Source organism: Cetorhinus maximus, chromosome 20, assembly GCF_964194155.1.
Source record: "Cetorhinus maximus chromosome 20, sCetMax3.hap1.1, whole genome shotgun sequence".
Lineage (NCBI taxonomy): Eukaryota > Metazoa > Chordata > Chondrichthyes > Lamniformes > Cetorhinidae > Cetorhinus > Cetorhinus maximus.
Window position 1 is genome coordinate 37,852,279 of NC_135898.1, and position 27,002 is coordinate 37,879,280.

A 27,002-nucleotide genomic window follows, 5' to 3' on the forward strand; every position below is an offset into this window, starting at 1 on the left:
TGATTTCTTCTCCGCCGATGCTGCCAGACTTGCTGAGTTTTTCCAGGTAATTCTGTTTTTATTTCATCTTGAACAAGGCTGAATTTATCTGTACCCATCTCAAACCTTGGTAACTACGGGTCTACCTGGCAATTTTCCTGTCCTCTCAGCACTTCTCCATATCTGCTCCCCTCCAAGGTGAGGCGGCCAACCCCCTCTGCATTGTACTTGTGACAGCCGCCCTCTGCTCCCACTGCCCATCATTCACAGACCCCCCCACCCCCCCCAGCTAATAAAGTCTTTTTAAAGTGTCATCAATGTTGTAATGTAGGAAACACAGCAGCCAATTTGCACACAGTCACTTCACATGAACAGCAATGAGATAAAGGCCAGGTAATCTGTTTTTAGTGATGCTGATTGAGGAGTAAATATTGGCCAGGACACCGGGGAGAGCTCCCCTGCTCTGCTTCGAAAATAATGCTACGGGATCTTTAATATCCACTGAGAGGGTAGACAGAGCATCCATTGAATGTCTCATCCAAAGACAACCAATCTCTCACATTAACAAATGGTTACCATACTCACGAAGTCCTGTTTTGGGAGCATCAGCCTAGATCTCATGCTCAAGTCCCTGGAGTGGGATTTCAACCCACAACTTTATGGTTCAGGAGATTGAGTGCACTACCAAATTGAGCCACAACCGGAACTAGACAGCAAGAATTAAACCTGTGTAGTATTAGAGTACCAGGAACTAAAACCCAATCAGATGAAGTGGCTGAAATTAGCACTCTGTGATAAACGGAAAGTAAAACTCATGAGTCCAGCAAGGATCATGTTGGAGGAAGAGGCTGTGGAAGATATGGGTCTAAAAGGAAGAATGCTGCACTCTGTAACTCGGGCTCTGAAATTGAAACACCTGGAGATGTTTGGGCCCGGTGAGGTGCTACAAAAAGGACAAGATTCTTTCTTTCTCTCTCAGAAACATTTCAACTAACTAACAGCTAACAGGAAACTAGAGTTGGGATAAATTTTCAGGATGGCAAACTGCAACTCGTGGAGTACCACAGGGATCAGCATACATTGTTTTGTGCAGGTAAATGTGGTAGCTATTTTGCACACAGCAGGACCTCTAACCAGGTTTATGTTTTAGGACCTCAACCTCAGATACTTTCATGTTTATTGGCCAAACTAATCCCATAAGTGGGGCCCTCACTCCTACAAACTAGAATATGCTCCACTCACCTGATCTCTAGGCAATTACAACAATCCCAGGGTAAATCAGAAGCCCTCAATCACTCTATTCCAGTTACTTCACATGTGACTTGCCCCCATGTGACCTCCTCGACTTTGGAAAGTGGCTGAACAAACACTCTCAAACCAAAGGCTTAGTCTAAAACCCACCAAGAGATTTAGCACCAGTAAATACATAAACAATCGTAAAGACAAGGCAGCACATAAATCATAAAATATAGATCTACAAACTATTCCTTGGAACAGAGAAAATAGTTAACGGTCCTTGAGCTTAATAAACTTGTGTTGTTCTATTTATTTCGCCTCAGAATTGGGATAAGTCCACCGAAATATACTTTCTAACTCTTTGAAGCACATGAAGGAGATTAAAATTGGATCTTTCAAACTAGTTAGAGTTGTCAAAAACATAGCTGTGTTTTTGAAGTGAAAGGCTTGGTCCAATCCTGGGAACAAATTAACTATTTCACACACTTTGGATGAACTGTGATCCATTTCCACATCTGTGATCAACGGTCGCGATAAGCATTCCCACAGCACAACCTTACTGAACTGTACCGATAGATACTCTATCAATGTACAACAGGCAGGCCAAGTCATTCTTTAATTAACCTGTTTTTAACCTTGCAAAGCCACAAGGAAGAAAGAACTCAATAGTTTTTTAATGCAATTCAGACAAATATGGTGGTAAGAGGGTACAAAAGAGGAATTACATTGACTAAAGTGCCACCCCTCGCCTCAAACAACAATTCCCCAAATAAGTTAAATTCTCTCTTCACTAACAGGTAAATTCTCACCTTTACAGTTCAAAAGTCAAGGTGATTGTCCCTATGGTCCCAGATGTGCTTTGATGGTTCTTCTTTAAAGTTTGCCCCTCATTGACTGTCACCAAGTGAGTGGACTCAGCACCTTACCCGAATGAAACACTGGCGTGCAACTTTGTGGGAAGGTAGGCCTGAGGAAACCAAGTGCTTCACACTGGAAATGCATCCCCAGACAGATCTGTCATTCCTTTGAACGATGCACAACACTTGGCAACTACATTCCAAAACATCGCCCTCTCCGCTCCAATATCTCCCTCACTCCCACCAAAACCTCCATCGTGCCTTCTCTATTCTGGGGCTGGCTTTCTCCGGTATGATCCCCAGAGAAGCCTCCAGAACTCCAGCTTGCCCATAACTCCATCATCCTGTTCCGGATGAAATTTCACTTGCTTCATCGCCAAAATCTTTGCTAACTCCCACTGGCTCCCTTGGCACCAACCAATCCCTCCCTCCTTTCCTTCATCCAAGAGTAGTCAGACCACAACTTAAGTACTGTGTGCTGTTCTGGTCACCTCATTACAGAAAGGATGTAATTGCAACAGAGAGGGTACAGAGGAGATTTATGAGGGTGTTGCCAGGACTGGAAAATTGCAGCCATGAGGAAAGATTGGACAGGCTGGGGTTGTTCTCCTTGGAACAGAGGAAGCTATGGGGAGATTTGTACAAAATTGTGAGGGGCCTGGATAGAGTGGATGGGAAGGGCCTATTTACTTTAGTAGAGAGGTCAGTGACTAGATTTAAAGTGATTGGTAGAAGGATTAGAAGGGAGATGAAGAAAAAAATGTTTTCACCCAGAGGGTTGCAGGGGCCTGGAACTCACTGCCTGAAAGGGTAGTAGAGACAGAAACCCTCAACTCATTTAAAAGATGTCTGGATAGGCACCTTAAGTGCCGTAACCTGCAGGGCTACGGACCAAATGCTGGAAAGTGGGATTAGGCTGTGGGGCTTGTTTTTTGGCCGACGCAGACACGATGGGCCAAGCGGCCTCTTTCTGTGCCGTAAACTTTCTATGATTCTAGCTCAAGAGACTGACATGGTAACACTAATCTCGGTGAATATTACCGGGCTGCTCGGAAAAGCAAAAGCCTGCTTCAAGTTGTTGAACTTGGAAGGAAGCGATAGAGCTGACGCAGGTGTGGCTGCACAACTAGGCCAAGGGAATGTCTGAGAATCTAACTTTGAAGGGACTTTTGCAGAAGTTTTGCACAGCATTGGAAAAACCAGAATCTTTGGTCAGGCAATTATCCTCCAGTCATTAGAGCAATGTATAACCTTTGCTTCACAGGGCCTGACCATGCAGCAAGTGCACTCCACATATGCAACCTCTGCTTCCAATCAGCAGAATGGTGCGGAAAAGAAAGTTGCTTATTCTGTCTGTCATCATGTTGCACCATCAATCAATGTCTGACACAGCAAAAATGGCAGGGGAAACACTAAAAATGACTGCAGTGGGGTCCACCTGACACACATTATGGATGAAAAAGATCTCGTTATGTGTTGGCCTTACACAGAACAGAGAAGTGCCCAAGGGAACAGGCTGGTGTCAGTATGCTCTCTACAGATGAAGCATGGTAATACCACCAACCTTCTCAACTTTCTCTTCCACAATCACAAAAAACCAGGCCTTGAGGAAGCTGCTCCTGCTCATCAGTTGTAAAGTAACATTTTTCTTACACAAGTTGGATGAACCACTGTTCACAAAGAGGTCCATTAATCTCAAGCTCGCTACTGATCCAGCACTCTGATAATCTACAGCCCTACTGGCAATAACATTTGTAACTAAATAACAAAGTTATAATTAATAGCGAGAGGAAGAGAAAGTGTGAAACAAAAAGAGATAGAGAGAAGGATAAAGAGAAAGAAAGCAATAGAGAAGACAGAGATCAAGATAAGGAGAGATAAAGAGGGCAAGTGAGACAAAAAGGCAGATGGAGAGATATCAGGATATAAACAAAAAGATTGTAGGTAGGAAAGATAGCGAACTAAGTTAAAATACCACTTAAATAGGAGTAAAGATATAGCTGGATCAATAGATAGGCAAACAGGCAGGCTAGACAATTCAGATTAGATTGGAAAGAAATGTATTCGGCCAGTACCTCCTCTTAGCCTTTCTTGTAACTGCCAGAAGTGATATATTCTTCACTCTGCTACTGCAAGCAGCAATTTCTGAAGCACAAAACTGTGGTCACACCGAATGTTTGTTCCACCACAGGCACTACTATAAATTGCAAACAAAATCACATCACTGTTACCTCTTTAATAATGTTTCAAATGTTAAAGATGTTAGAGTGATATTAGGTTAGGTAATGCCATGTGGTGGTACAGAATGAGAGAACTTGGGTCACACTACCCGCTACAGTTGGCACTGAACTGGGGTACAGGTTGCTCTCTCCTCAGGGTGCACAGAAGGTGAGATTCTACATCTGAAGCTTGAGATGACTGGGGAAAAATCATTTTTATTTAAAAGCAGGTAAATTTTATACACTATGTTTCTAACATAATAAGTTTGAAGAGGCTATTTAAGTTACGCTTTTTTTTTAAAAAAAAGACTCTTAGTGTTTTCATCTCTGCACTGGCTTGAGAATAAAAATCTCAGTTGCAGAAAGTACCACTTCCTTAAACATCAAATGTATGCGTTTTCAAATTCAGTAGTGAGGGAAAAGTGTAAATCTCATTCAGTTGAGGGCTTTACTCAATGGGTGGTACAGATACTTGACACAGTCTTCATGTGTTAGCACTGAACATAGCCCAGAAAAGATCTCTAATCTTCACAACCCTTGAAAAAGGAATTCAAATTTCCTCTTGTCGTTTAGAAGTTTTTATAATAACAAAGCCACATTCCTCACCAACATAGCCGAAAAGGGTTCAGTGAAACAAGTGATTTCTGAATGCGATGCTGCTAACATCATCATCTCTCGTAGTCTCTAGCGGTTTAAGTGTTCCAGTCAGGAAGCCTTTGTCATGAAGGAGAGACTTTGGACAGGCTCTGTTAACAGTCCACATCCCCGTAGTGGATTACAGCTGAGAAACTGCACTCCTTGAAGTGATTCTATGGAACAGATTTTTCTAGCACATCAATTTCTGCAATGATCATGTTGTTCCTATACTCTCGCTTGCGAATGTTTTCAGGAACCCAATCCTCATGTGGGGATCATTAATATATTGTTAAAAATCATCTGGCTTTCCATTTTAGACACGACATTTATCATCTGATGATAGTTAAAGCACAGACGAGTCTATTGCAACAATCAAGGGAGGAATCCTTGGACTACAATTACCAAAAGTATTTCCATGTATTAAACATCAAAGTGTCGAAAAGTCCAGATCAATATTTTAAATTATTTATTAGCTGCAGCTTGTAGAGAGGCTTTATAACATACGCGTTGTGCAGCATCAATCATTAACCTACCCCCAGCAAAGAAAAACAGCTTGCAACAAATTCCAGACAATCAGATCCAGTGAATCACAATATGAGCAAATCTTACTTCCATCCATCCCGCCCCCGTCAAACTTGGGTTTATCCAAATTTCCGACTCAGGTGAAGCCTGTTCACAATTTCCAAGTCCTAAATAGTTACTATTTATATGAATGCTATCTCTCTCCTTCTGTCCCTCTCTCTATGTAGCTGTAGGTCTCTATCTGTCAAATATAGAGCTTATTGTATGAATTCATACATTAGACCACCACCTAATGTAATAATAACTGTCACACCTCTGTACAAGAACAGTGCAACGTCCCTATGCACCCCCCCCACCCCAATCAATGGAATAGTAGCACACTTGCATTCCTCCAAACAACCCCACCCCCTAAAGACATCCCCACATTCCACCCATATTCAATGCAACAGTCTCACTCACACACACACTCACACTCTTATTCTGGAGGGTAGAGACTGTCATCATCATCTTCATCCATTGAGTCAACGCTGATGTATTCTTCTAATTTGCCTGACAGTTTTCCTAAAGTTGTGAATCTTCATAATTAGCATGAAGGATAAATTTTGAATAGTAAGCGGCATGAAATAATCATCCCTGCATTTTGTCACAGTTACCAATTCCATCATCTCATCCCTCCCTCCCATGCCATCCCTATCCCTCCCAACAATCCAAAAACTATCTCTCCAGCCAGGGTAACTTGGGTTCCCCTTACCTTCTTGTGTGTTTTTTCTGCACCAACCTGCCACCACCAGTTGGCAGTCACAGGTGTCACATGCTCCAGTCTTCCCTGTGCCCCATGTGCACCTGGCACCACCCATTAAATCAACTCACCAACAGGCGAGCCTCGTAAACTGACCAATCAAAACAAAAACTGAATATTATTATAGAGGCTGACTTGTTTAATTCGGAATATGAACAGAAAATGCTGGAAGAGCTCAGCAGGTCTGACAATTCTGTTTCTCTCTCCACAGATGCTAACGTTTCGAGTCTGTATGACTCTTCTTCTTTATTCTGCTCTGAAGAAGCGTTAAAAGGACTCACAACGTTAACTCTATTTCTCTCTCTACAGAAGCTGTCAAGCCTGCTGAGTTTTTCTAGCATTTTCTGTTTTTATTTCAGATTTCCACCATCCACAGTATTTTGCTTTTATTTTGTTTAATTCAGAGTTCAGCCCATTGACACTAGAGTCCAAGTGTATTTAGTGCCCACAGTAATCTCTTGTATGACTTACTGTAGGTTAGTTAGGATCACAATAGTGCAGTTGGAATCATTCACACCATTGTGCACACTCACAGATCAGCCTTAAAAACAAACTCTCTCTATAAGGCAAGTTTATAATCCCAGTCCTTGGTAATGTGGGAGGCATGGTTTAGGGGTTATTTAGGGTTACATGCAAAAGAATGGGAACCAAGTCATTCTGTATTAATGTAACACGTCACATGATTAAATGAAGGCTGCCATTCAAACACCGGACATCTCATACATTTATTGGGCCAAGGAATGTTATCCAAGTAAAGGAGAAAAATGAGGGAAGTGGGAAAATATTGATGCCCTCTTAAAATTTCACACAGGCTCTTTTTCCAATTCAGTATGACTACTCTCTAATAGCTTAATGAATACACCTTTAAAAGTGCTTCGCTCCTGGTATGGATGAAGCTGTGGAAGATATTTATCAAACCAACTTCGCACAGCATCAAACTCAACTGAGGTGAATCTCTGACTGAGCAGGTTTTACACTGATTGGCAAACTTACTAAACACAAATAGATCAAGTCAAACCAGCAATGCATTGCGTCCCCTTTAAAAAATATATTGTTGGACTGTTGTTCAATTCACACTGCACTGAGTCACAAGCACAACTCAAGAGAAACTTCTAAACCGTAACACCCTGGCATTAGTTTTATTTCCAGGTACTGTCCTGAATCTCCTGAAATGTATTCAATAATATAATTCACATTGAATTAAAAGGAGAGATGGCAAAGTTGCTTAATTCAAATTATTGGAGAGTTCAACCATTTCACTCTATATTCCACTTTGGTGCATTACTTTTGATGCTTAATTCAATTTATTTTCAGTACAAAAGCAACCTCTCGGGGGTAGGCTAACGCCAGTCTTTGTTATCTATTAGCCGCTCACCATCACAAAATTAATCCCTGCTTATACACCCAACCTATCAACTGATGCCCTATCATATGTTTGGCTACACAAAGGCAAAGCTGTTTGAAGATTTTGATAGTTTTTTTTCACACTGCAGGGGAATGGTAGGTAGCTCCGAGCAAAGAGAATCACCGCAGTGCTTCGCAAATAAACACACCGTAGAATCAGGAGTTCAGTCATCAGATGGTATAGGGGGTTTCACCAAGTGCCAAGTCAGCTCAATCGCTCCCTGGGGCTGCTTACTCCGACTACACATCCTACACAATGAATAACTTATCACGGTTATCACTTTAGATGATAGTCATTAATAAATTCAGTAGGGAATTCAGGAGAAACTTCTTTACTCAGTAGTGAGAATGTGGAACTTGCTACCACAACCAGCGCTTGAGGAGAATGTTAGAGATGCATTTAAGTAGTAGCTAGATAAACACGCAAAGGAGAAAGCAAAGATATTCTGATAGGGTTAGATGAAAAAAAGGAGACTCGTATGAAGTATTAACACCCGCTCTGAAGAAGTCGTACGGACTCGAAACATTAACTTTGTTTCTCTCTCCACAGATGCTGCCAGACCTGCTGAGCTTTTCCAGCATTTTATTTTTTATATTACACAGGCAATGACTAGTTGGGGGCCAAATGGCCTGTTTCTGTGCTGTAAAATTCTATGTAATTCAATGCTAGTCCCAGAGTTTATGAAGCATCATGGTTCAGGTCAAAGGATTTTTAAGTTAAAAACTGAACCCAAGTCCAAATGTATTCTCAAAAGTAAGGTAATGGCGTTTTTTATATGAAAAACTTTAAAAAGTGATAAGGTTATTGCCCACATCGAGAAGTTTAGACCAACACCGATCACCAGCCAGTCAAACAAGATTCAAGAGACACGTGGGTCACTAACTTGGAAATAAAACCTTCATAAACCTGTTGATCGACTCACCCAATTACCAGGCAGAAAGTATTGAATGAAAGCTACGGCACTATATACAAATTAGCCCAGACTCTCACTGCAGGTCACATCTGCTTTGGGGCACATGAAGTATTTTCATTACTGGTACTTATGTCTTAAAAAAAAATTGCCACGTCTTTCAAAATAAGGTTTACCGTTCAAAAAGGAAGCCTTGGGGAGGCTGCAGGAATTTCAATGCAAGGAAACGGGTAGTGACCAGTGTTTGAATGGACCTAGCCGAATTTATCCGATTTCTCACAGTTGCCCAAAATGTGTGTGCCCCTGTAGGTCAGGTTGGAGGCTGGGAGCTGCGGTGATGTTATACCTGGTCCGGCCCTGCCACTTCACCTGGACGCTAAGTTGTCCCTGTTTCGGAGGGTGCACTACACCAGCATCTATCGGAGACGTTACACATGTTGACATTTGTAAAGCGCCGGGGACACCCCCCCCGGACTCCCCCAGGTGGGTATAAGGAAGTCTCCAGCGGGCTCTCCATGCACCTAGGACCTGACTCCACAAGTTATACTGTCAGCTCCGCACTCCAAAGCAGGAGTATAACGCAAGCTGAAAATGCTACCCTGTGGATTGTGTCCGAGTGAATTTATTGCAGCTTATTGAAGGAATACAACTGGCTTTTCCTTGGGGAGGAGGGCGCATCACTGTCACTGTTAGACATTAGCTGCCAATTGCCAAATCTTTAGCTCTAGCAATGCTCAATGATTTGGATCCACAGACACCCAGTGAGGATGAGCTTTCACACTTTGCAACTCTCTGCTCGACTTCTTTCACTTGCTTCCCAGAAGTTGCCCACATTCTGAGCCTCTCCCTCCCCTGGATTTGCTGCACTTATTCCCAGCTGCTGCCCACTTTCCTCCCCTCGCTCCCCCGGAATGAAAGCTGGGCAGTGCTGGAGGGGAAAGGGGCACTGCTGGAGGGGAGAGGGGCACTGCTGGAGGGGAGAGGGGCACTGCTGGAGGGGAGAGGGGCACTGCTGGAGGGGAGAGGGCCGCTATCAAAACTTCTCTCCCCCCCCCCCTCTCCTGCTGGTTGGGGGGGGGGGGGGGCGGTTGACTCTCACCTTGTAACATCGCCTCTAGCTTCTTGCGGTCCACCCGGAATCTCTCTTCGACCCAGTCGGGGTCAGTGCAGTGCGGGAGAGTCTGGCCGTCGTCCTCGGAGGCGGCGAGCGGGGAATCGGTGCTCCTCTCGCTGTTGGAGCCGGGGTCCGGGGCTCCGGGCTCTTGTAGCGGCTGAGCCGGCAGCAGGTAACCGCTCAGAGAGTCACACTGAGCGGCCATGGCTGGGAGTGGGGTCCGGAGGAGAGAGGAGTAACAGTGAGTTTCACTTCCAGCTAGGGGGCTGGACTGGGGCTGAGACTCCACATCCACATCTAAACTCCTAATGCAACCCTCACTGCAGCGCTAATCTGCTCCGCAAATCCATCCGCACAATTGCACCAAAGTAGTCCCATTGCAATTTAATCTGTAACCTATTATAATAGTCATTCTCTGCGAGCTCTCAAACTTGGTACAGACTGCACACAGAACATGTACAAACTGCTTGGCATTAACCCCTTGGGAGTGAAATTCAACCTCTAAAATAAAGACATATCAAAGTTTCACCACTCAGAATATAATGCCTTATTTATATTTCCGTTCAAGAAAGTTTTTCAGTAACTGTTGCTGCTTTTCAAGGCGGGAGTTGTCAAACTGAAGCAGTGGACACTTTCCCCCCCTCAGATCAGAGTGGGAATGCCTTGCTTCCCCTACCCCGACTCAACTCCAAGCATCAGAGCAAAACAACAACTGGTAAAAACAATTCCAGCTTTCCGATTACCCTATTCCCTAGTTACCCTATTCCGTTTTGTTATGAGGGATAATGCTGACTTAACCGTCAATTTCCTGACAGGTTGATGCTGATGTCCTGTACCCCCTATCTATGTATGCAATCTGATTTAAAACTCTGTGCACGCGTGCCTTCTCAAGTTTTGACATTAGAGACTCGTGTCCATGTTCATAATGGAAACTGCCAACTTGTCACCACTGGTGAGAGAGTGTAACTGCAGCGTGACCAGTTTACATAGACAGTTTCCATTGTATGAGAAAGGAAAGAATTTTTAATTATATCACACCCTTCACAACCTCAGGACACCCCAAGGTGCCTCCCAACCAATGAAGTGCTTTTGACCAGCAACAACCTGTATCTATTTAGCACCTTGAAGATAATAAAACATCACAAGGGACTTCACAGAACCATTATGAAACAAAATATGTCACTGAGCCACATGGGTCAGATGACCAAAAGCCAGGTCAAAGAGCCACATGTTAAGGAGTGTCTTAAAAAAGGAAAGTTTGGTAGAGACAGAGTGGTGGAGGGAGGGAATTCCAGGGCTTAGGGCCAAGGCAAATGAAGGCACAGCCACCGATGATGGCGCCATTAAACTCAGAGATGCTCAAGAGGCCAGTATTAGGCACAGATATCTCAGAGAGTTGTGGGGCTGGAGGTGATTATAGAGATAGGGAGGTTGAGGCCATGAAGGGATTTGAAAACAAGGATGAGAATTTAAAAATTGAGGTTTTGCTTAACTGGGAATACAAGGGCGGTGGGCGAATGGGATTCGCTGCGTGTTATGACATGGGCAGCAGAGATTTGGATGACCTCAAGTTAAGAGCGGATAGAACGTGGGAGACCAGCCGGGGTGTGTTGGAATAGTCAAGCTTGACCTAATATCTCCTTATGTGACTCAGTGTCAATGTTTTGCTTTATAACACTCCTGTGAAACACCTTGGATGTCTTGATATGTTAAAGGCGCTATATAAAAATAAGTTGTCGCTATTGTTGTTGACTGCTTCCTAATGGTCTCTGTTAAACGGTCAAATGGCTGGACAAGTTCAGCATCGGTTATGATAAACCGAGTCAGTACAATAGCGAGGGGTGCTGCAATGTCAACAGTGCTGTCTTTCAGATGAGGAGTCAAACCCACTCAGGTGGATGTAAAACATCCTATGCTTTTATTCAAAGAAGAGTGGTGGAGCTCTCCTGGTGTTCTGGCCAAAATTTATCCCTCAACCTACTTTGCCAGAAATACATTAGGCTCATTTGCTGTTGGTGGGGCTTTTCAGTGAGAAAATTCACTGCGAATGTGCCTCCAGAACAACAGTGACTGAACTTCAAAAAGTAATTCATTGGTTGTGAAACACTTTGGGGTATCCTGAGAACAAAACTAATCTCTATACAAATGCGCTTCCTTCCTTGACTTCTAGTATAGTCTTACGAAGACAAGTTGTCACTGACTATCTGACAGCATCTTTAATAAAAGGCCTGTATGACTTGGAATTTTCATCAAGGTGCATAAAACATGGATCCTACTGGAATCCTGCAAATATTGGCTTTATTTACACTCAGATACAAAAGGTCAAATAGAATTAGTGACTGGCATACAGCGAATACGCCCCAGTGAAGAGCAAACTATTAAGAATCTTTCCAATCCTGAGGTTCGGAGATATTCAGAGATTCTGTGTAGGGCTAATAAATTTTGCAACCTAGCCAAACAATTAGTAATTGTGCATCTGCAAGAGTGCAGCAAGCTTGTAGGATGCAAAATGTACTTTCAAGTGAATAAGATATTTGAGTCAATCAAAAATACACAAACCCTCATGTCAGTTTCCGTATCTCAAAATAAGGTCCAGAGTATAACATCATAACATGATTAATAGATTTAAAAAGTCAATAATTCTGATTAAGAAAATCACAAACTGTACCGATAAACTTACCTACCTGACCTTCAAATATCTTCAATCATTTTTCCCAACCTGGGGATGCTCTCCCCTAGGTGCCTGGATTTTCCCTTCCCTTCCCTTCTGCTCCCAAACCTCAGCACTGGTGAATATGAGTTGTACTTGTGCAACTTCTGGTCAACCTTCAGGTACAGCAAATGAAATACAGTCAGGTAGAAGAGACAGGCCATGACAGAGGGCATTGAAAGAGTGGAAAACATTTAGGAAACCAGAAAAAAGAGAGATAAACTGAGAGACAAATGCAAGAATACAGATGCATTTTAATTTTGTTTTTATTCCATGAGTAAGTTAGTGGCAAATAAATCATATTGTGTTAATTTTGGTCAAAATCAAACATTGCTTTACGAAATGGAAGAACAAATGCTAAAGTACTTTAAGACATTTCTACCTGCTAGGTACTATATGAAAGCAAATACTATTAATAGTCATTTGGTAGTACAGAACTTGAGTATTACTGAAAAAAGAGACATGTTGTCGAAGCTTTTCGTCTTGCACTCATCAGGACAATTTGTAAGAATACCAGATGTAACGGGAACAACAATTTATACTGCATAAGAAGACAGTGCTTGATTGATTGGCAAGTGGCCTCTGATTGATAGAGGTGTTGCCATGGAGAATGCACCAGTTAATTTATAACTGACAGTTAACTGCCAAGTTTTATTTAAATTCAAACTAGGCAGGTCGACTCCAATTAGTCAAGGCATCGCCATAGGGAATGAACCAGAGAATGGCTCCCGCCTATTTTGTTTAGCTGATTGTTCTTCCCTTTACATTTGGTATTCTTATGAATTGCCCTGATGTGTGCAAATCGAAAAGCTTCAACAACATGTCTTTTATCAGCAATACGCATGTATTATTGTTAGAGTTTTAAATCATTCAGCGTTTCCCAACTCACTAAACAGCTATAAACTCTGAATTAGAAGGTTTTGCATTCAAAATTCACTGTAAGGGTGGAATTGTCCCAGGTTTGCACTAAGTACGGTAGTGGGCGGGAAAAAGGACTTTTTAGCCACTGGCCGCAATGGAGGCTTTTCACGCCATATCCTCCCAATCCCGTCTCATTAATTATGCATTCCTGGGAAACACGCCATTTCGATGGCAGGCGGGCTCCCAATCACCCACCATGCACTGCTTCATCACACCGGGCACAATATTTAAAGTGCAGCTGCATGAACACCTCTCAGTGCTTCCAGTCCACGACTGCTGCAAAGTAAACATGGCCCTTGAAAGGCAAGAAGGCTGCAGCCCTCAGGTTCAATGATGCGTCCCTTGAGAGCCTTTTGGACGCAGTGCAGGCTGGCTGTGATGTCCTCTACCCCCACTCTGGCTGACAGCAACCTCACTAATCTGGCTGGGGAGGTGGTGGCAGCGATGCTCAGCACCAATGCCCTGCAAAAGAGGACAGCAACCCAGTGCCACAAGAGGATGAATATTCTCCTCCGTTCCGCCAGGGTAAGTCACTCTTCTCATCAGTCTGAACTCATATACTCACAGGGACCTCATTCACTGCCAGTTCAAGGGACATCACCATTCACTCTCTCACACAGACCCATATAGTCCACATCCCATTCATGGCACCACTCACCACCCACACATGCCAGGCATGCTTATCATCTACCCTAGCAGGCATCTTGCTTGCACTCTCTCCATCTCTATTCATGCATGACAAGTTGGCACATAACAATAGGGAGAGGTCGCAGACCGGTGGAAGAATACCTGAAATCAAGGTCCTCGCGGACTTTGAAAACAGAGTCACCCAACTGGCCAGCGACAATCTGGACCAGTCCTGTGCTGACGGTGAGGTCAGTGGTGCTGTACCCAGTGAAGATCCAGCAGACATCCATGTTGTGAGTAACGTGTCCTGTTTGACAGGCCACTGCCATGCATTAATTATCTCTCCTTACTTTCGCAGGTACATCTGGGAAACAGCCGACTGAGTCCACAACCCAGGGCCTCCACTCAAGCCCTGAAGAAACCTCTGAAGGGGAATCTGAAGGCACCCTCATTGAAGACCCAGCACAGCACTCACCCACACCCTCCAACAGCGCAGAGGCACACACCTGGGCAGGACCAAGCTTTGGAGTAGCCTCGGGATCACAATCTGGTGAGCACATCGCACAGTTTGATCCACAGCAGGTGGCAATAGGGACTTCCCAGGTGTCTGGCACTCGGAGGACTGCTGGAGGCCAGACATTTTCTGAGTCAGGTGACGAGCCTCTGGACTCGGTCATGTCACAGTTGCTGGAGCTGCAAAGGCAATCTCGGGAATATCAGGAAGGGATGTCCGCTGCACTCCTCAGGTTGTAAGGCATGATGGAGGAGTCCGTCCGCCTTCAGGCTGAGATGATAGCGCCAGCATGCCAACGCACCAAGGTCAATACTGGTAGGATGGCGGCCGCCATGGAGACCTTGGTCCAGGACATTGTTCCTGCATTGCTGCACGGGCTCAACTTAATCGCTGATGCCATAATTGGCCTTCAACAGTGTGTATGCAAGAGGGGTGCAGGGCAGCTCGATCTCACTCCAGCTACCCCTTGTCTTCAAGGAGTCAGCCAGGGGCCCTCGGCCACCTGCAGGGAGAAGGATCAGCAGGTGCACACTCCGGGGCCATTCACCCAGGGACTCTGGGAGTGCCCAGCCCATTCAAATCCCCTTTCCTGTGATCCCAGCAGCTCCAGCTCCACAGGCCAAGAAGGGTGCCACTGCCACACAGCAGGACCCCGAAAGCAGGCCGGGGCCCTCCAAGTCTTGGACCTGCAGAGGATGCCCGTCAAGGTCATCATAGACAGGTTGTCACAGTCAGCAGGCTATCTCCACCTCCGCTGTGGATGTCCAGGGAGCACCAAGACGTAGCGGCAGGGTTAGGCAAGTTAAAAAGATATAGTTGCACAGCCTGGGCACGGGTGTTAATCACCTGTACATAATGTTCACTATTGTAAATAAACTCCCAACAATGTCTCCCTGCCTATGGCTCCTTGTTCTGATGAGCAATGTTCATGTCACTCAGATGTGAAACCTTGGTTCTTGCACAAGATAAAGGCAGGTGTCCTGGTCCAGGGCCTCTATCCTGTGCTTTGTGCAGCCTTCAGACCAAAGTGATGGTCCAGCCTCACATTCCCTGGCCACATTACTGATACCTGCACCTCGATGGTGCTTGTAATTGCTGCCATAATGCTGTGGGCAGAGGTCACAAAATTCCGTCAGCACCTTAAGGTGGGGCTGGCCCCCATCTCTTCAGCAAGTGTGTCCAGTGATGCTGTGCTCCTGAAGTGGTCAGGTGCTGAAGGCTGACAAAGGATCAGGTGCATTTAAAGTTTCATGAATGCGCCTCCATGAAAAGACCCTGATCACAGAGCGCAAGCGAGCTGCCCTCGGCCAGACAGGAGTCAGACATTCACAGAGGCTATGTGAAGATCAATGGAGTGTCCTCACTGCATGTCGTCATCACTCTCCTGGAATCAAACAACTATTAGGGCCTCCACTGCGTCTCCATTACAGGAGCATTATCACCGAGGGTATGGGCACTGCCGTAAGCCAGACTAAAGTCAAACATTCATAGATGCAATTTGAGGATCTATGGTGTCTCCTCACTGCATGTCATCATCATCCTCCACAAATCTAGCAGCTGTGAGGACCTTTTGAGTGCACCTACCTCATCTAGCCAGTGCGAGGGCCTCATCGCCATCATCGTCACCTTTGAGGGCCTCCTCACCTTCATCCTTGTCAACGTCCTCCTCCTGGAGGAAACCTGCAGCTCCTCCATCTCCTCCTCGGCCGGCTCCTCTCCCCATTGCAGTGCCAGGTTGTAAAGGGTGCAGTAGGCGACGATGATGCGTGACGCCCTCTTTGGACTATATTGCAGGGATCCACCAGACCGATCCAGGCACTAGAACCTCATTTTCAGCATCCCCATGGTTTTGCTCCATCAAGGTGCGAGTTGCAGCATGAGCCTCTTTATACCTTCACTCTGCTGCAGTCTGAGGCTGCCACACGGGTGTTATCAGCCACGGCCTCTGCAGGTAGCCCTTGTCCCCAAGGAGCCATCCCTGCAGCTTCTGTGGACCCTGGAAGATGTCAGGGATCTGAGACCAACTGAGAATGCAGAAGTCGTGGACACTCCCTGGGAACTGTGCACAGACCTGCAGGATGCATTTGTGGTGGTCACACACCAGCTGAACTTTCAGCAAATGGAAGCCCTTGCAGTTGACATAGTTGATGCTTGTTGCCATGGAGATCTGAGAAATGAGTGCAGTCGCTGGCACCCTGCACCTGTGGGAAACCCGAGATCTGGGCAAATCCAATTGCTCTTGCATTCTGGCTCTCCTGGTCCCAGGTGAAATGCACAAAGTTGTGTGCCCTCGAGAAGATGGCATCCATCACCTCATGTATGCATTTGTGGGTGGCGGATTGTGAAATCCCACAGAGGTCACCTGTGGAGCCCTGAAAGAAGCCACCGGCGCAAAAATTGAGCGTCATGGTCACATTCATGGCTACGGGCAGTGGATGCCCTCCATGTCCCCGTGGCGCCAAATCCTGCAGCAGGTGTCAGATGTGACCGACCAGTTCTCTAGACATGCGCAGTCTTCAGTGACACTGGTTCTCAGTCATCTGCAGGAATGAAAGGCAGCGGCTATAGGACTAGCTAGGCACCAAACAGTGAATGCTCGCTGTGGCTCTTCAGCAGCGTGTGCGGGAGCCCCAGCCGCCCCTTCTTCCTGAGGGTGCTGCTCCTCCCCCTACCTAGCCAAGTGCCTCTGTTGCTGTCTTCTCCTTTGTCTCCCTCTCTGTACGCCACAAAGCATACAGCTAGTTCACCAGGCTCGATGATCCTGATGTACACCTCCTGCAGGATAAAAGATAGAGACTCGTGCATTAGCATAGGTTACTAAGAACCTCTCTTGGTTAAGCCAGAGGACCCCATAATGCATCCGGAGAGTGCTGGCCACCACTTGAACAGCCAGAGTTTAGTGTGCTCAATGGCTGTCCGAGACCTCACCCACTCTGTCCCACTCCACCTGGCCAATTGGCAGTGGCTTTACCCACTGGACTGCATGCTGTGCTCTCAGCTCAGGCACAGGCATTCTCCTAACCCGCACTGCAAGGCTGCACTGTTAGCTTGAACCATGGGGGAGACTGGTTCAAACTGGGATGATGACATTGCAAGGGGCTGTGAGCACCTCCACCAGTGACTGCTCCATGGCCAGCTTTAGCAAGGAGATTGTACAACGTGCCCACTCGTCCAACTGTTCTGTAGTCCACTAAAATGCTCATTAGTTTGTAGTCTGTGCCCAAGGGGTGAAAAGCTCTGGAGAATTTGGTGGCACTTTCATGCCTCTGCATTGCTTGAGTGGGCAGAGAAGCTAGAGGCCTGAGTGCACGCATGTCAATTTGGCTGTGTCCAAACTGTCCCAGCTGCGGAGGAATGGTCACTTTATACAAGGTTTCCCTAATGCATGGTCGCTTCCCTCACCCAACTAACCCACATAAGCTTGTGCACAACTATCAACCGCAGTGCAGTCCTTGCCCCCACTCCCCCCAAAAGTCACCTGACCCACAGGGCAGCCCTTGCCCCGGCACCACACTGTCAGCCAGCCAGGAAAAAGCGACTTGCCTGTGCCCTCGCCTGGATGCGTGGCGCCTCAAACATGAAGTCCAACAGGCGACCCCGGTGAGCGCTGTGCAACATTACTGTGCACTCACCTCCAGGTCCCCCCAAAATGCAGCCCGCCAAGTGCACGCCTTATATATGCTGTTGTAAAACATGTCCTGGGATGATCCAGCATGGGGGGGGGGGGTGGGGGGGGGGGGGGATGATTCCGGCGAGCTGGGCTTATAATGATATATAGATGCATTACAATGAGGTTCCCGCCTTCGGATGTCGAGAAACGCGACCCGCCATTGACAGGTAGAGTGCACGATTGCAAACTGGTTTCACGACATCATGAAACCTATTTTTGGTCTTCTCATCATATTCTCCGCTCACCCCGCCGTGCGCACTCAACGGGAGTGGGCACAGAAAATTCCAACTCATAATGTCAGGTGAGACATCAGGGCATTACTGAGACCGAGTTTTTAGATAAGACAGAAATTTGTGGGCTGTTCAAATGGGCATGAAAGATCCTATGGAACTATTGCAGGAAGTGTGGGGCATTCTCCCGGTATCAATTATCAGCCCCAAATGTAGATTAACGTATCACTCACATCATTTGCTGTTTGTGAAAACTTGTGTTAATTTTTATTTATTCGTGGGCTGTGAGTGTCACTGGCAAGGCAAATTAGCTGCCACACTGCCCCATCACAAAACGGACTCCACTTCAAAAATACTTGCTTTGGGGCATTCTGAGGTTGTGAATTGATGCCATATAAAAGCAAGCTCTTCCCTCCTTTAATATGTCCAACCATAATTTAAACAGATGTCTTGCCCAAAGACACTCTTGGATCATGGCGAGCTGTTCTATTCTGAAGAATACTGATACAGTCTTATAATTTAAGACACAATGACTAAGATTCCTAGTTGACACCAATCAGCCTGAAGTAGCTGGACTGACATGAAATATTCTTCAATTCCTATTTCCCCTGATCTCTATAAGTACATTTCTTTGACTGTTAGACTGACAACATCTTGCGTTCTAAGAAGAAAGAAGAACTAGTGTGTTGTTTGCCACTCAGAAAGCTAATGAGTCATAGGCTTGGACTGAAGGAAGCTCTATCTGTATCTGTATCCCAAGCAGAATGAGCAACAGACACCGGGAGCTTCCAAAGACAGCAGGTAGAAAATACTCTTAGATTTCATACATTTATATTGTGTTGATGTCATGTCTTTATGTCTACGGTTTACTCTTTATTGTCTTCACTTCCCCATTCCTTCCTCTTCCATGTTTCCCCCAACCTCGTCATTTCACTTGACAACACCATCTGCAGTGCCATTGTCCAGCACAATGATAAAAGAAGCAACAAAACTTCGCTCAAGAGAGAGGTGGCCCTTCTGTATCTGTGGGAATTCCTGGGAAGGTTGGGCCCTTATGCTCCTATGAGCATTAAAACCACAGGCCGTGTTGTTTGGATGAGAATTTATACTGACATTCCTTCCTCACTTGGTGTTATCCATCCTCCCATGGAGATGCTGTGGTAATCGGTTCCGAGCTTGCAGTACACTATATTCTGTTTGACTCCATGGAGATTTAAGATATGTTTAAAAGTATCAAGTGGTTAAAAATTTGAACTCTTGTCCATGCAAAGAGAGATAACATTTGGGCAGAGTTCCTTCATTTGTTAATGTTAATGGAATGTTAGCATAAGTATAATGGCAAAAGACCAGCTATCTAGCCAGGCTCACTCTTCCATTGACTTCAGACAACGGAACTCCTCACCCCCTTCCCACAGCACCTTCCCATTCAATCGCAGAAAGTACAACACCTGCCCCTTCACCTCCTCCCTCCTCAGTGTCCAAGGGCCCAAACATTCCTTTTAGGTGAAGCAGCGCTTCACTTGCATCCCCTTCAATTTGGCCTTCTGCATTCACCGTGCCCAATGCGATCTCCTCTACATTGGAGAGACCAAACGCAGACTGGGTAACCACTTTGCGGAACATCTTCGGTCTGTCCACAAGCATGACCCAGGCCTTCCTGTTGCTTGCCATTTCAACACACCACCCTGCTCTCATGCCCACATGTCTGTCCTTAGCCTGCTGCAATGTTCCAGTGAAGCCCAACGCAAACTGGAGGAACAGGACCTCATCTTCCGATTAGGCACTTTACAGCCTTCCAGACTTAACATTGAGCTCAACAACTTCAGACCATGAACTCTCTCCTCTATCTTCCCACCTTTTTTAATCGCTTTTTTAAGTTTTAATTTTATTTCTATTGACTTATTTTTATTTTTATTCATTTATTCATTGTTTTATCCCCCTTTTATCCCTTTTTATCCCTTTTCTATCCTTTTCCCCCTCTCCCCACCCCATCCCCAAAAGGGCTATCTGTTACCTGTTCCATGTTGTTTTCACAGAGCGCTGACCCTGATAGTTCTGCTATCGATACATTCTGCTTTCTTACCTTTAGGTCACTATCAGCACTTTCTTTAGCCCTTACCACTACCATTAACACTGCCTTTGCCTTTTCGTCCATGACAACTTTGTCAATCTTTTCTTAGCCCCGACCTATCGCTGGCCTTCCATCCAGCTTCACCTGCTACACCCCCCCCTTCAACAGTATAAATCTCATCACATTTCTACCTCTCTTTAGCTCCGATGAAGAGTCAAAACATTAACTCTGTTTCTCTCTCCACAGATGCTGTCAGGCCTACTGAGTTTTTCCAGCATTTTCTGTTTTTATTTTATATTCGAGCAAAATACACTCCAATCAGGGAGAGCTAAAGGAGAAAACAAAGTTAAAGGAAATGGAAGACAGATCTAAGTCTGGAAGGACAAGGGCAGCAGGAGCATTGGGACACCAGCACCCTGCAAGTACCCCTGCAAACCACACACCATCTTGACTTGGAAATAAGAAACTGAAAGTCATAAGTAAATGAGAAAGCATGAAACAAGGACAGTTGCCTCATCAAGTACATTGCCTCTACATTCCATGTGCAATCCTGGCAAGCATCAATTTTAATACAAAAGCAAAGTATTACAGATGCTGGAAATCTGAAATTAAAAACAGAAAATGTTGGAAATACTCAGTAGGTCCGGCAGCATCTGTGGAAAGACAAATTTTGCTGCCATATCTTAGCTAGCATCGAGTTCCATTATCCATCACTCCTGTGCTTGGTGACCTACATTGACTTGAGGTCCAGAAACACGTCAAGTTTCAAACTTTCATGCTTGTTTTCAAGTTCCTCCGTGGCCTCACCCTTCCCTATCTCTGTAGCCTCGTCCAGTCCCATAACCCTGATTCAATTCTGGCCTCTTGTGCATTCCAATCTTCAATCCCAGGACATCACTGCAGGGGTTCCTCAGGGTAGTGTCCTAGGCCCAACCATCTTCAGCTGCTTCATCAATGACCTCCCCTCCAAATCTCAGAAGTGAGGATGTTCTAACAATAGGTCATTGACCTAAAACACTGGCCTGAATTTTTGTGCAGTTGGAGAGGGTCTCCATCCATGTGAAAATGCTGATAGAAGCCCAAGTCTGGAAGTCCTGCCCCTGAACCTGGTGTCCGTCATTTTCACAGGGGGTGAATGGGAATGGGTTATAAATTACACATCTGTGGTTCACAGAGGCACCTGTCTATATAAATCAGTAGCTGCCTCCACTCATATATGGTTCTGATGAGATAGGTGTCTGACACCCAAAGCATGAAGATTAGATGTGGCAGGAGCAGGTCCCAACCTTGTGGATTAGTTTGCATAGCCAGCGTACCCTTTTAGAGAGGTAAGGTACCCCTTTGGATATGGATCCAGGACTCCCTTGGAAGAAGTAATACACCCTTTGGAGTAGGTCAGGTGCCCTTTGGGATTGTTAAAATTAGACATGATTGTGTGTAAAGAGTAGTTAAGCTGTCAAAGAACTGTTAAACTACCAATGAACTATTAAAGCTATCAAAGAACTGTCAAACTCATTGGACCTGTCAAAGCTGTCAAGAGATTTAACTCTGCTGGGCTTTAATTTTTTTAAATCAGTGCTTGATATTTCACTCTGTCTGTTGACAAAAGCCTGAGGGCTCTTATTATGGGAATTGTGCTACATGACTGATTTTACAACCTAACGTTATCACAGCCTGTTAAGTGAACAGTTTGATTGACAGCTCCAAGTGGTTACAGAGTGGAAGTTTTTGTTTTCATAGGAGATTGGTTGAAAGAATTTCAATGTAGTGAATGGGTTCTTTTATCAATGAGAGTGTTTTTTTTAATGTTGATACATCAATAGACACATAACTTTATTTTATGTCAGCATGGTTCCCCCTGAGGTTTTCCCATTGTGGATACTAGATGAGTTGGCATGGAGGGGGCAAGGGAAAGGGGTGGTTTGTGGGGGGGCATGGGCTGGCATGAGTTGACACTAAGTTGGAATAGGGGCAATAAACAGCCATGGGGATGAGTGGGGGGGGCATGGGTTGGCATAAGGGGTAAGAGGGGCCATGGGGGTGGATAGAGGGGCATAGTGTCACAGGGGTATGAGGGGCTAAAGGGAGTGGTTAGAAGAGTGTAGAGTGGCATTGGGGATATGAGAGGCAATAGGGGGTGGGTAGAAGGGCATTAGGGGGCATGAGGGGCCACAGGGGTGGGTGGGGGGCATGAGGTGGCTTGAGTTGGAATGGATGGGGCATGGGGAGTGTATAGGGAGTAAGGGGATTTGAGGAACAAGGGCTGTAGGGCTGGTTACTTAGTTCATTTTTCCAATAACTACACCAAAGTGCTGGTGCACAGAAGCAGAACTTCCACCCAGCCCACCTCCACACCCGGCAACCTCCACACATTCATTCTGGGGGTGGCGGGCCCAACTTATAATGTAGCCCATCACCTCTGAACAGCTCCTTTTAATATTACCATTATCGAATTCCCCCACCACCAACCCTGGACACTGTTCTCACTAAGCAGTCAGACAGCAGCCTGGTAGGTGCCATTCAGGTCTTGTTCCATCTGAAGCTGTGCAAAAAATATTCGAAGATACCATGCATTGAAAAAACTGGCTAAGCGTAACAACAAAGTTTTATAGGGAACAGTGACCTAGGGGTCACCAATGACCAGAATCTGAACTGAACCAACCACATAAGTACTGTGGCTGCAAGAGCAGGTCAGAGGCTGGGAATCCTGTGGCGAGTAACTCACCTCCTGACTCCCCAAAGCCTGTCCACCATCTACAAGGCATAAGTCAGGAGTGTGATGGAATACTCCCCACTTGCCTAGATGAGTGCAGCTCTAGCAACGCTCAAGAAGCTCAGCACCATCTAGAATAAAGCAGCCCACTTGATTGGTACCCCATCCACAAACATTCACTCCATTACTGACGCTACAAGACGCATTGCAGCAACTCACCCAGGCTTCTTCAGCAACACCTTCCAACTTCTGCAACTTCTACCATCTAGAAGGACAAGGGCAGCAGATGGATGGGAAAACCACCCCCTGGAACTTCCCCTCCAAGTCATTCACCATCCTGACTTGGAAACATATCACTGTTCCTTCACTGTCACTGGGTCAAAATCCTGGCACTGCCTTCCTAACAGCACTGTGGGTGTACCTACACCACATGGACTGCAGCAGTTCAAGAAGGCAGCTCACCACCACCTTCTCAAGGGCAACTAGGGATGGGCAATGAATGCTGGTCTTACCAGAGATGCCCACGTCCTGTGAATGAGTAAAATAACTCCTCTAGTCTTCTTTGAAAGTGCCAATGGAATCTTTTAAGTCCTCCTGAGAGGACAAACAGCGCCTCAGTTTAATGTGTAATTCGAAAGACGACACCTCTGACTGTGCAACACACCCTCAGTACTGTACTGTACTGTACTGGAGTATCAGCCTGGATTTTGTTCTCAAGTCTACGTGAACCTATAACCATCTGACTCAGAAGGGACTGTGCTGCCCACTGTGCCATGGCTGGCACTTGCTGGGTAAGGAAAAGTCTGTGTTAAAATTATTTGTAATGCCAGAAATGGAAGGAGAGAAGAATAATGTGGGCCATTGCTGCCGGCGCTCCACCTTGCTCACAATCCCTCCAAGATACACACTCCCTCCCATGGATCTAACTTTAAAAAAAATTCTTTCACAGGATGTGGGTGTCGCTGGCTGGGCCAGCATTTATTGCCCATCTCTAATTGCCCTTGAGAAGGTGGTGGTGAGCTGCCTTCTTGAACTGCTGCAGTCTATATGGTATAGGTACACCCACAGTGCTGTTAGGAAGGGAGTTCCAGGATTTTGACCCAGCGACAGTGAAGGAATGGCGATATATTTCAATGTCAGGATGGTGAGTGACTTGGAGAGGAACACGCAGGTGGTGGTGTTCCCATGTATCTGCTGTCCTCGTCCTTCTAGGTGGTAGAGGTTGCGGATTTGGAAGGTGCTGTTGAAGGAGTCTTGGTGAGTTCCTGCAGTGCATCTTGTAGATGGTACATACTGTTACCACTGTTCATCGGTAGTGGAGGGAGTGAATGTTGAACATGGTGGATGGGGTTGCAATCAAGCGGGCTGCTTTGTCCTGAATGGTGTCGAGCTTCTTGAGTGTTGTTGGAGCTACACTCATCCAGGCAAGTGGGGTGTATTCCATCACACTCCTGACTTGTGCCTTGCAGATGGTGGACAGGCTTTGGGGAGTCAGGAGGTGAGTTACTCATCACAGGATTCCTAGCCTCTGACCTGTTCTTGTAGCCACAGTATTTATATGGCTAATCCAGTTCAATTTCTGGTCAACAGTAACCCCCAGGATGTTGATAGCGGGGGATTCAGTGATGGTAATGCAATTGAATGTCAAGGGGAGTTGGTAGGATTCTCTCTTGTTGGAGATGGTCATTGCCTGGCACTTGTGTGGCGCAAATGTTGCTTGCCTCCAGCTTGCCACCTGGGCTATGTTCATCAGGCTCAGCTTTTAAGCTGAACCAGAGCCCCCCTCCTGCCACAAGTATTGGTTGCTCATGTCCCCATCCATCCAGCAGATCCAGATGTCCCACCCCCATTTCTATCTCTGGCTATTTTCAGTGGCGTGTGAAAAGGGGTGTGTTGAAAAGCCCACACCTGTTGTTTAGACATTGTCAGCACCATTCTGTATTGGACATTTCAGAATTTCTGCAATATTCAGTGAGGCAGCTGCATTTTGGGAGCCTTTCACAATCACAATTAATGCCTGGAGACGTGGACCATGGATTGGAGGCTGGAACAGTATAAGGATGAATAAAAATGCCACTGCCCCCTCTAAGTTCATTATGGAATGCTGTAGCCTGATTTATATCCATGTTTACTAAAGTAAGTGATGACAGCGCTGTGGTTAGAAAATGTAAGTGATGTTAAATAATGTGGTTGCCAGATTATTACTTCTGACAACTGGCAAGCTGTCATGTGAAAGAAGAACATTGTAAATGTGGAAAAGTCTTCAGATGCATTAGAATAGATTATCCACAAGATAAAGTGCTATCCTGCATTGTGTAATATGGAAAGCATAGCCCACTATGAGATCAATAGCTAATTGTTGAAACTTTTCCCATGGCTTTCATTAATTCTTTAAGGACCAGCTCATCCATCGGTTTGGCTACTTCAAGCTTTGACAAATGTCTGAGCTTTAGGCTGTCTTCAAAGGCACCAATGCATTCTATACTGCAGGGTTTACACAGCTGTTCTGGTCAGTATCAGTTTGATGACTTGTCTGCCTTCCAAACCATTAATGGATTCCATGTTGCAGAATTTATTTACACAGGAGAAAATGAGTTTGCTTATTTTGACAGATTTATGAGCTTCTGTTTATGTGCCTATTCAAGTGATGTTTGTTTATTTTAACAGATTTATAAGCTTTTTAAAGACATCCAAATGTAATTATAGAGCTGTGCTTACCAAACATTTTCTCACTGTGGCCCCATTCTGAGGCTTAAAAATTGCCATGACTCCAGAGTGAGGTGGCGGGGTAGATGTGAGAGAGTGTGTGGGGAGTGGGGGGTGGGGGGGGTGCAGGTGGTGGTGGTGGCAATGGCAGTGGAATGGGGGAGAGTTGTGAGAGCTGCGGGGGCTGAGTGTGGGGGTGGGGGTGGGGGAAGGTTAAGGGAGTGGAGGACATTTGTGGGGGGGCAGGGTGCGCAGCTGTGAAAGCAGTCTGTGTTTAAAGTGCAGGGTTTTTAAAACAAAATCATTTACCTTTCCAATGGCTTCTTTGGAGCAGGAATTAGTCTTAAAGATCGGTCAATTAGGCCACGCCTACCATTAGGATAAAATACGCAAAGGTTTAAAGGGGCCTTGCAGCTGTTTACGCTCAGTTTGAGCTCCTATTGCTGCTTTGGAACTCATGACCCCAAAATCTCACCTCCTGACCCCACTGGAGTGTCATGACCCACAGCTTGGGAAGCCCTGTTATGGAGCTTGTGAGGGGATAAGAGCGGTGAGGGATGTGTGAAAAGGGGATGAGGGGTTTAGGGGTGAGGGGTAAAGAGGGGGGGCTAAGACGGTGAGGGGGTAAAGAGGGGTGAAAGTGAAGGGGTAAAAGAGGGAGTCAGGGGCTGAGGTAAAGAGGGGGTGAGGAAGGGTGAAGAGGAGATGAACAAGCGGTGAGGAGTGGAGGGTGAGGGGGCAGAGGGGGTGAGCAAACTGAAGGTGGGGTGAGGGGGTTGAAGAAGGGATGAGAGGGGAGGGGGATGGGGTTGAGGGTGGTAGGGGGTGAGGGTGGTAAGAGGACTTAACACTGATCTACAGAACTGGGCTGATGTCTCAGTGAGCAGAGATGGGCCTTTTAACCTTGACACCTTGGCAACTTCCTGTCTGTCTCTGCCAGAGGTGGCAGATCTAAATCCAGGCCTTCCCCACCTCCGCCAGATGAAAATCCTGCCAGTTTGCACTGCCGGGATGGAGGCGGAATCACGACATTGGGAAAATTTCTAACCCCCCGAACCCCACCTCCATGGTGAAAATATGGCCCAGGTGTCAGCTGTGACTGACTAAGAGGAGTAACAGCGCCACTTCTGGGAGAAGTGAAAATAGCCAAAGAGGTAACACTG

At 45.8% G+C, this 27,002-nt stretch overlaps 1 protein-coding gene across 3 annotated transcripts in view; it reads right to left on the bottom strand.

Annotated features, from left to right (window-relative positions):
- The window catches only part of bicc1a (BicC family RNA binding protein 1a), a 298,647-nt gene extending 288,630 nt beyond the window's left edge, over positions 1-10,017 (bottom strand). For all 3 annotated transcript variants that reach the window (XM_078565906.1, XM_078565908.1, XM_078565907.1), the window contains exon 1: positions 9,663-10,017. In XM_078565906.1, coding sequence (XP_078422032.1) covers positions 9,663-9,882 — 220 coding nt within the window. In that variant the 5' untranslated portion in view covers positions 9,883-10,017. The remainder of the gene's footprint in view (positions 1-9,662) is intronic.
- Positions 10,018-27,002: the final 16,985 nt, after the last annotated feature.